This window comes from Physeter macrocephalus, chromosome 8, assembly GCF_002837175.3.
Source record: "Physeter macrocephalus isolate SW-GA chromosome 8, ASM283717v5, whole genome shotgun sequence".
NCBI classification, from domain to species: domain Eukaryota; kingdom Metazoa; phylum Chordata; class Mammalia; order Artiodactyla; family Physeteridae; genus Physeter; species Physeter macrocephalus.
The window spans coordinates 68498445-68509290 of NC_041221.1; the positions used below are offsets into that span (position 1 = coordinate 68498445).

Sequence of the window (10846 nt, forward strand, 5' to 3'; positions counted from 1 at the left end):
AGAGAGAGAGAGAGAGAGAGAGAGAGAGAGAGAGAGAGAGAGAAGGAAAGAAAGAAGATAAATTAAAGTAAAATAAATAAGTTATTAAAATAAAAAATAATTAAGAAAAAAATTTTTTAATTAAAAAAAAAAAAACGGACAGACAGAACCCTAAAATGGTAAAAGCAAAGCTATACAGACAAAATCACACACAGAAGCATACACATACACACTCACTAAAAGAGAAAAAGGGAAAAAATATATATATATCTTTGCTCCCAAAGTCCACCTCCTCAATTTCGGCTGATTCGTTGTCTACTCAGGCATTCCACAGATGCAGGGTACATCAAGTTGATTGTGGAGATTTAATCCGCTGCTCCTGAGGCTGCTGGGAGAAATTTCCCTTTCTCTTCTTTGTTCACACAGCTCCCGGGGTTCAGCTTTGGATTTGGACATGCCTCTGCATGTAGGTCGCCTGAGGGCATCTGTTCTTCACTCAGACAGGACGGGGTTAAAGGAGCAGCTGATTCGGAGGCGCTGGCTCACTCAGGCGAGGGGGAGGGAGGGGTACGGAGTGCGGGGCGAGCCTGTGGCGGCAGAGGCCGGCATGACGTTGCACCAGCCTGAGGTGCGCCGTGTGTTCTCCCGGGGAAGTTGTCCCTGGACCACCGGACACTGGCAGTGGCAGGCTGCACAGGCTTCCAGGAGGGGAGGTGTGGAGACTGACCTGTGCTTGCACACAGGCCTCTTGGTGGCTGCAGCAGCAGCCTTAGCATCCCATGCCTGTCTCTGGGGTCTAGCGCTGATAGCCGCCGCTCACACCCATCTCTGGAGCTCCTTTAAGCAGCACTCTTAATCCCCTCTCCTCACGCACCAGGAAACAAAGAGGGAGGAAAAAGTCTCTTGCCTCTTCGGAAGGTCCAGACTTTTTCCCAGACTCCCTCCCAGCTAGCCATGGCGCACTAGCCCCCTTCAGGCTGTGTTCACGCCGCCAACCCCAGTCCTCTCCCTGCGATCCCACCAATCCCGAGCCTCAGCTCCCAGGCCCTACCCGCCCCAGAGGGTGAGCAGACAAGCCTCTCGGGCTGGTGAGTGCCGGTCGGCACCGATCCTCTGTGCAGTAATCTCTCCACTTTGCCCTCTGCACCCCTGTTGCTGTGCTCTCCTCTGTGGCTCCAAAGCTCCCCTCCTCTGCCACCTGCAGTCTCCACCCGTGAAAGGGCTTCCTAGTGTGTGGAAACCTTTCCTCCTTCACAGCTCCCTGCCAGTGATGCAGGTCCTGTCCCTATTCTTTTGTCTCTGCTTTTTCTTTTTTCTTTTGCCCTACCCGGGTACGTGGGGAGTTTCTTGCCTTTGAGGAGGTCTGAGGTCTTCTGCCAGCGTTCAGTAGGTGTTCTATAGGAGCTGTTCCACATGTAGATGTATTTCTGATGTATTTGTGGAGAGGAAGGTGATCTCGTCTTACTCTTCTGCCATCTTGAAGCTCCTCCCCATTATTTCTTTAAATAAGCTTTCTACCCCTTTAACCTTCTCTTCCCTTCTGGGCCTCCAATGAGACATAGATTGTATTTTTTAATGGTACACTGCAAGTCCCAGAGGCTTTCTTCATTTCTTTTCAGTCTTATCTTTTGTTACTCTGACTCGATAATTTCAAATGCTCTGTCTTTGAGCTTACTAATTTCTTCCTCTTGGTGTCCAGTCTGTTGTTGAAAAGCTTTCTACTGAATAATTCAATTTAGTCAACTTATTCTTTAGCTCCAAAACTTCTTTTTTATGTTTTGTATCTATTTGTTCAGTTTTTCATTTTATTCTTGTATTATTTTCCTGGTTTTGTTAAATTGTTTATCTGATTTTTCTTGCCTCTGTTTAAGCATCTTTATAACAATTATTCTGAATTCTTTATCAGGTAATTCCTGTATCTCCATTTCTTTGGAGTCAGTTACTAGATATTTACTGTGTTCCTTCGGTAGTGTCATGTTTCCCTGATTCTTTATAGTCCCCGTTGGCTTGTGTAGGTTCTGCACATTTGAAGATGCTGTCACCTCTTCCACGCTTTGTGGACTGACTTCAATAAGAAAAGACCTTTACTTTTGTGTGGTGGGAATGCTTACATATGCTGTGACACCAGCTCTAGTGGTGCACCGCACCTAGTGCAGGAGCATGTGATGGCTCCAGGTTCGGAGGGGAGGGGGCATGACATCTTGTCACCTCAGGCCACTGGGGTCCACAGCACTGACAACTGTTTGGTCCTTGAGCACTGTGGGACACCCACAGTGGCTGCAAGGGCTGTTCAGATTCTCAGCAGTGCCTCCAGGTCCAGCAGCCAGGGACCTGGGCAGGCAGCAGTGGTGTCCAGGGCCAGTAGTATGCACACAGTCAGCTGTGGGGGTGAGCTACAGGTGCCTACTTAGTGCTAGGGGCCAGCAGCAGACACACACAGAGTGGTAGGCACCAGGGCCTGGGCACATTGCAGGCACACTGCAACTGCAGGGGTCCTGGCTGTCATTGTGCACTACCATGGCTATAGGGTCTTACCACAGGCCACGGCAGTGGAGGCTGGAGTTAAGAGTTGGGCTGGGGGTGTACAGGCACACAGTTGGAGGGGTAGCTGCAGGTGAGCCCTGTAGTGCGGGCCAATAACAGGAGATAAGGCTAAATCTGGGCCCCTAAGCTGCTGCAAGGGTCCTGGGTTTCAACACACACTCCTCTGGCCACAGGGTCTTACCATGGGCACACAGCAGTAGATACAAGTGATGGGTATTGGGTTGGGGCTTGCAAGTGCACAGCTCGAGGGGCTAGCAGCAGGTGCAGACCAATGATGAGATAGGGTCATCTCCCAGCCCACAGGTAGGTATGAGGGTCTTGGCTGTTGGCATGCACTTCTGCGGCAGAATTTGTATTTATTTGGATTTATCAACCTTTTTCTTTATGTTTTTTTTTAATATCTCATTTAAGAAGGCCTTTACTATCGCCAGGGTAATGAGGATATCATCTATATTCAAAGTTATAAGGATATCAACTCTATTTTCTTCTAATAATTTTAAAGAAAATTGTATAATTTTCTTAATTAAAGTCTTACACATTTTCATTAGGTTTATTCTCAGGCACTCTGTATTTTTGGTGCTGTTCTGAACTACTCTTTGTAATATATTTTGTAGTTGGTAATTTCTGGGATCTAAGAAAGCTACTGATTTTTTTAAAATCTTATCCATGGCCATTTTTTAAATTCCCTTATTAATTCTAATTTTTTTTCAGGTAATCATCTGCATTTATCCTTTTCTCCTTATCTTCTGTTCCAGTGAATGTTTATATCTCCCCTATACTGTTGATACCTTACCTTTTCTCTCCTTAGGGATCTTGCTTCATCAGTTATCCCCTTTCTCCTGTATCTTTCTCCCTTCCGTTGACTTCTCCCCATTATCATTTAAACATGCTGAAATCTCTCTCCAATCAAAAAACAAGAACCAAACCTCTTCCTCTTATCTTTCTCGTTAGTCTTCTGTATGGTGTTGTCTTCCCTCACCTTCTCCACTGACTTACACACATCCCTTTCACTGCACTGCTACCGTTCTGACAGTATTCTCACCAGTGTTTGAACACTATTTTCATTTAAATCCAGAGGATGCTTCTCAGGCCAGAGTCACAGTTCAGTTTAGAGATCATATTATCTCATCACTTCTTCCTCCTCAGAATATTCTCTTCCTTGCCTTCTACAACACCAACCTGACCTGATTTCTGCCCCCAACGATCTAACCATGTCTTCCCAGGACCCATCATTGAAAATTCTTCTTCTCCCACTCCTTTACTGTTAGAGTTCATCTCCTCTTCTCAAACCTCACACTTCTTCCTTTGGTGACCTCATCACTCCACCCTCACTGAGTGATCTTATCCATTTTTAGTTACCTGTACAGTTATCTATACATGGAAGCAGTTCTCTTTCAAATCTGGATCCCCAACATAGATTTTGTTGCTAAACCATATAGCCAAGTAGAGGAATAGCTTGGAAATACTGTGGGTTTAGTTCCAGACCACTGCAATACAGCAAATGTCGTGGTAAAGTGAGTCACACGAATTTTTTGGTTTCCCATTGCATATAAAAGTTTCATTTATACTATACTGTAGTCTATTAAACGTGCAATAGCATTATGTTTTAAAAAAACAATGTAAGGGCTTCCCTGGTGGCTCAGTGGTTGAGAGTCCGCCTGCTGATGCAGGGGACACAAGTTCGTAACAGAGTATCAGAAAGAAAAATTCAGGTAACAATCCAATATGATATTGCATCAAAAAGAATAAAATAGGGCTTCCCTGGTGGCGCAGTGGTTGAGAGTCCGCCTGCTGATGCAGGGGACACAAGTTCGTGCCCCGGTCCTAGAAGATCCCACATGCCGCGGAGCGGCTGGGCCTGTGCACCATGGCCGCTGGGCCTGCGTGTCCGGAGCCTGTACTCCGCAACGGGAGAGGCTACAACAGTGAGAGGCCCGCGTACCACAAAAAAAACAAAAAACAATGTACATACCTTAATTTTAAAATAATGCTGTTGGAAAAATGGTACCAATAGGCTTGCTTGACACAGGGTTGCTACAAACCTTCAATTTATAAAAAATGCAATATCTGCAAAGCACAGTAAAGCAAAGCACAATAAAACGAGATTTGCCTGTATTCAACTTCTTACTAAGCATCTCTATTTGGATGTCTTCTAGGCACTTTTATGTCTCCTAAACACAGTATGTGCATATCTGACCTTAACCCTAAACTTGTTCTTCCTGCATTCTCTATTTTTTAAAATGAACCACAGTTCACCCAGTTATTCAGTCCAAGCACCTGGATATCATCTTTAAGTCCTATCTCACTTGCCCTCACCTACTACTATCATGAAGCCTTCTGTTTTTGCCCAAATATATCCATTCTTTTCCATCTACAACGTTAACACCTTAGTTCAAGCCCCATTATCTCTTGCCTGGATTACTGCAACAGCTTCCTAACAATCTCCTTGCTTCCAGTCATGTTCCTTTCTAGTCCATTTACCACTGATCAGCCAAATTGACTTTTCCTTTTTTATCGAAGTACAGTTGATTTACAATATTATATTAACTTCAGGTGTACAACATAGTGATTCAATATTTTTATAGATTATACTATTTCAACTTGCTATAAAATATTGGTTATATTTCCTGTGCTGTACAATATATCCTTGTGTCTTATTTATTTTATACATAGTAGCTCTTAATCCCCTACCCCTATCTTGCCACTCCTTCCTTCCCTCTCCCTACTGGTAACCACTAGTTTGTTCTCTATATCTCTGAGTCTGCTTCTGTTTTGTTTTAATTTTTAGATTCCGCATATAAGTGATAACATATACAGTATTTGTCTTTCTGTTTCACTTATTTTACCTAGCATAATACCCTCCAAGTCCATCCATGTTGTTGTAAAGGGCAAAATTTCATTCTTTATTATGGCTGAGTAGTATTCCATTGTGTATATATACCACATCTTTATCCATTCTTCTGTTGATGGACTCTTAGGTTACTTCCATATCTTCGCTATTGTAAATAATGCTGCTATGAACATTGGAGTATGTGTATCTTTTCGAATTAGTGTTTTTGCTTTCTTCAGATAAATAGGAATGGAATTGCTGGATAATATGATAGTTCTATTATTAGTTTTTTGAGGAACCTCCATACTGTTTTCCATAGTGGCTGCACCAGTATACATTACCACCAACAGTGTGCTAGAGATCCCTTTTCTCCACATTCTATCCAACATTTGTTACTTGTGGTCTTTTTGATGATAGGCATTCTAACAGGTGTGAGGTGATATCTCGTGGCTTTGACTTGCATTTCTCTGATGATTAGTGATGTTAAGCATCTTTTCATGTGCCTGTTGGCCATCTGTATATCTTTGGAAAAATGTCAATTTAGGTCTTCTGCCCAATTTTTAATCAGGTTTTATGTTTTTTTGATACTGAGTTGTATGAGCTGTTTTTATATTTTGGATATTAACCCCTTATCATATCATTTGGAAATATTTTCTCCCATTCAATAGGTTGTCTTTTTGTTTTGTCAGTGGTTTCCTTTACTGTGCAAAAGCATTTAAGTTTTAATTAGGTCCCTTTTTTTTTTTCCTTTGCCTTAGAAGACAGATTCATAATAATATTGCTATGATTTATGTCAGAGTGTTCTACCTATGTTTTCTTAGGAGTTTTATCTTTTCTTAGATAAAGAAACGGTCTTAGATTTAGATTTTTAATCCATTTTGAGTCTATTTCTGTATATAGTTTGAGAATATGTTCTAATTTCATTCTTTTACATATAGCTATCCAGTTTTCCCAGCACCATTATTAAAGAGACTTGTCTTTTCCCCACTGTATACTCTTGCCTTCTTTGTTGTAGATTAATTGACCATACATGTGTGGGTTTATTTCTGCGCTGTCTTCTCTTTCACTGATCTATATATCCGTTTTTGTGCCAGTACCATACTGTTTTGATTACTGTAGCTTTGTAGTATAAAGTTAGGGCACGTGATACCTCCAGCTTTGTTCTTTTTTCTCAAGATTTCTTTGGCCCAAGTTGATTTTCTAACTTACAAATTAGGTCTTACTAGTCTGTTTAAAACCTCTTCTTGATTCCCCTTGCCTTCAGGATAAAATCTAATGCCTGTAGTCTAGTTTACAAAGCCCTACAAAATCGACCCTCTGCTTTCTTTACCTTCATCTATCATATTGAAGTCATATTGAAGTAACTGTATTTCCACAAATTTGTTATATTCTCTTCTGGGCCTTTGCGAATGCTGTTCCCTTTACCTGGAATGCCTGACTGTCCTTTCTCCAAGATGCCTCTCCTGTCTATGCATTGTCCATTAATCAACCTTTGTGCCTTCCCACCCATAAGTATTTGCTCATACTGTTTTCTTTGCCTAAAGTCCCCCTTTCTTCAGTCCTTACTTGTCACTTAGCAAAATCCTAGCATTTTTTGTAGCTCATTTCCGTAATCCCTTCACAGAGAGCTTTCTCCCTGTTTTTAGAAGTTAGATGCTTGTTTAGATATTTTATCATATTTATAGTTTTTTTAATTCTTATATGACATATATTTGTGCCTAGTCTCTCCAAAGAGATTATCATAATAATAATGTCCTATTGGTTCTAAGTACTTTATATGCCTTAAACTCATTGATCAGCACAATAACTCAATGGGGTAGGTATTAATATACTCATTTTACAGATGAGGGAACTGAGGCACAGGTAAGTTAAATAATCTGTCTACTTTTTCATTGCTATGGTACCTCATCTAGTGCCTGGCATACAGTAGGGACCCAAGAAATATTTGTTGATTTTATGTGCAACAAGATCTCTCCTGAGGAAGAGTGTTTTCATACCTACCATAGTGTTATCATTGGGTAGTTGGAGATGGGGGTTGGGAATAGTAGGAACAGAAGACCATGGGGAGAAGATATAATTAACTTCTTTAAATGTCTTTCAGTGGTCTTACTCGTTACAGTGACCAATCAGAAGTGATTTTTAATCTACCCTGTGTTTATTTGCCTTCCATATTTCCTTTCTGGGGAAATGTCTAACTCTTTTGCTAATTTTTAATTGGGTTATTTTTTTTCTTACTGTTGCGTTTTGAGAGTTTTCTGTATAATCTAGATCTAAGTCTTTTATTGGATATGTGATTTACAAATATTTTCTCCCTTGCTATAGTGCTTTTTAAAGTTTTATTATTTTTTACTTTTTATTTTATTTACATATTTATTATTTTTTATTTTATTAACACCATTTTTCACCTAGTAAAAAATTTTAATATTAATGAAGTCCAGTTTGTTGATTCATTTTGCCTTTCCATATAAATATTAGAATTATTTTGTCTCTATCAACAAAAAAATACTGATTGGATTTTTATTTGAATTTCATAAGTTTATTGATCAGTCTGTGAAGTCTTGACATCTTTATTTTACTATGTTGAGTTTTCCAATTCATGAACACATATGTCTCCCCATTTATTTAGGTCTCCTTTGATTTGTTTCATCGGCATTTTGTATTTTTCAGCATACATTTTCTGTACATGTTTTGTTGGATTTATGTCTAAATATTTCTCCCTTTTTTGGAGCTATTGTAAATGTTGGGGGGTTTGGGGGTTTTGGGGGGGTGTTTTTTTGGTTCTTCATTGTTCATCAAAGAAATATGATATATTTTTATGTTAAAATGTTTGCCTCATATCCTGCAACCTTGCTAAACGCAGTTATCAATTCTAGGAGGTTTGGGGGTTGGGTTTTTTTATTTTTCTGGAGGGGAGGCTGTTTTGTTTGTAGATTCCTTGGATTTTCTACATATGCAATCAAGTTGTTAATATAGGCCATTGTATTGCTTCCTTTCCAATCTGTAGGCCTTCCTTTTTTCTTTCTTTTTCTTTTTTCTTTTTTTCCCCTATCACACTAGGTAGGACTTCCAGTATGAAGATAACTAGGAGTTGTCAGAGTGGACATTCTTCCCTTGTTCCCAGTCTTTGGGGAAAAGTATTCAGTTAAGTATAATGTTAATATGGGCTTTTTGTAGATGCCTCTTATCATGTTGAGGAAGTTCCCTTCACCTTCTAGTTTGCTGGGAGTTTTTAACGTGAATGATACTGAATTTTGTCAAATACTTTTCTGCATTAATTGATATGATCATGTGGTTTTTCTTCTTTGACTGTTAATAGGGTAGATTACACTCATTGATTTTCAAATCTTGAACTAGACTTGCAGTCCCATATTAAACCCCATTTGGTCATGGTATATTTTTCTTTTTCTTTTTCGCTGGATTAAACTTGCTAGTATTTCGTTGAGGATATCTGTGTTTATGTTCATGAGAGATACTGGTCTATAGTTTTCTTGTGCTGTTTTTGTCTGGTAAGGGTATCAAAATAATGCTCGCCTCATAAAATAAATTGGGAAATGTTTCCACATCTTCTATAATATTTTCTGAAAAAAAGATTATCTAGAATTGATGTTATTTGTTCCTTTTAAATATTTAGTAGAACTTGCCAGTGAAACCATCTGAACCTCGAGACTTCTTTTTCAGAAATTTTTTTAATAGACATTATTTTTTAGAGCAGTTTTAGGTTTACAGCTAAGTTGAGCAGAAAGTACAGAGAATTTCCATGTTCCCTCTGTTCACACACACATTCAGCCGTCTGAACTATCAAATCCCACACCAGAGTGGGACTTTTGGTACAGCTGATGAACCTACATTCACACATCATTATGACTCAAAGTTACATTACACTCAAAGTTACATTAGAGTTCACTCTTGGTGTTATATATTCTATGGGTTTGGACAAATGTATAATGACATGAATTCACCATTTCAGTACTATACAGAATAGTATCACCACCCTAAAAATTATCCATGCTCTGCCTATTCATCCATCCCTCTGCCCCCATCCCTGGCAATCACTGGTCTTTTTGTTGTGTCTATAGTTTTACCTTTTCCAGAATGTCATATAGTCAGAATCATACAGTATATAGCTTTTTCAGATTGTCCTCTTTCACTTAGCAGTATGCATTTAAAGTTCCTCCATGTCTTTTCATGGCTTTATAGCTCATTTCTTAGCGCTGAATAATATTCCATTGTCTAAATGTAGCACAGTTTATTTATCCATTCACCTACTGAAGGACATCTTGGTTGCTTCCAAGTTTTGGCAATTGTGATTAAAGCTACTATAAACATCTGTGTGTAGGTTTTTGTACAGACATAAGTTTTTGGATAAATACCAAGGAGCATGATTGCTGTACTGTATGGTAAGAGTATATTTATTTTTGTGAGAAACTGCCAAACTGTCTTCCAGAGTGGCTGTACCATTTTTGTATATCCACCAGCAATGAATGGGATTCCCTGATGCTCTACCAGCATTTGGTGCTGTGTTTTGGATTTTGGCCATTCTGATAAGTGTGGAGTGGTATCTCACTGTTGCTTTAATTTGCAATCCCCTAATGACCTATGATGTTGATCATCTTTTCACATGTTGTTTGCCATCTGTATATCTACTTTGGTGAGGTGTCTGCTAAGGTTTTTTGCTCACTTTTTAATTAGCCTGTTCATTTTCTTATTGTTGAGTTTTAAGAGTTCTTTGTATATTTTGAATAGCCGTGCTCTATCAGTATGTCTTCTGCAAATATTTTCTCCTAGTCTGTAGCTTGTCTCTCATTCTCTTGACATTGTTTTTCACAGAGAAGTGTCTTAATTTTAATGAAGTCCAGCTTATTCATTATTTTTTTTCATATATCACACCTTTGATGTTGTATCTAAAAAGTCATCACCATATCCAAGGTCATGTAGGTTTTCTCCTGTTATCTCCTAGGTGTTTTATACTTTTGCATTTCACATTAGGTCTATGATCAATTTTGAGTTAATTTTTGTGAAGGTGCAAAGTCTGTGTCTAGATTCATATTTTTTGCTTGTGGGGTGTTTATATTTTCATAGACTTTCTGTTTTGCCATATTCAGAGTTCCTTTAATATGAAATCTCATCATTTCTTTTAAAACCACTTGTTAAGTATATTTTTAGCCAATTATCAGTTATTCAGATTAATTAGTAAGATTATACAAAATAACTGACAATCAAAGTCACTTATATTTGACTTTAAAGTAAGTATACATCCTTTTTATGCTTTTTTGCTTTTGCTGTTCTATTGGTAGTAGGAGATTAAGGTGGCTCTAGATCCCACCAATTCATTTTTTTTTTTCTTTTTTTTTTTTTTTTTTTGTGGTATGGGGGCCTCCCTCTGTCGCGGCCTCTCCCGTCGCGGGGCACAGGCTCGGGACGCGCAGGCCCAGCCACTCCGCGGCATGTGGGATCCTCCCAGACCAGGGCGCGAACCCGGCTCCCCTGCATCGG

At 39.4% G+C, this 10846-nt stretch overlaps 1 protein-coding gene across 6 annotated transcripts in view; it reads left to right on the top strand.

Annotated features, from left to right (window-relative positions):
• The window catches only part of CWC27 (CWC27 spliceosome associated cyclophilin), a 252485-nt gene that overhangs the window by 199814 nt on the left and 41825 nt on the right, over nt 1-10846 (top strand). Inside the window, exon 14 of one of the 6 annotated variants that reach the window (XM_055086586.1) lies at nt 8411-8571. The exons of the other annotated variants lie outside the window; for them this stretch is intronic. Coding sequence (XP_054942561.1) covers nt 8411-8414 — 4 coding nt within the window. The 3' untranslated portion in view covers nt 8415-8571. Of the gene's footprint in view, nt 1-8410; nt 8572-10846 lie in introns of those variants that run through there. 6 annotated transcript variants of the gene reach the window in all.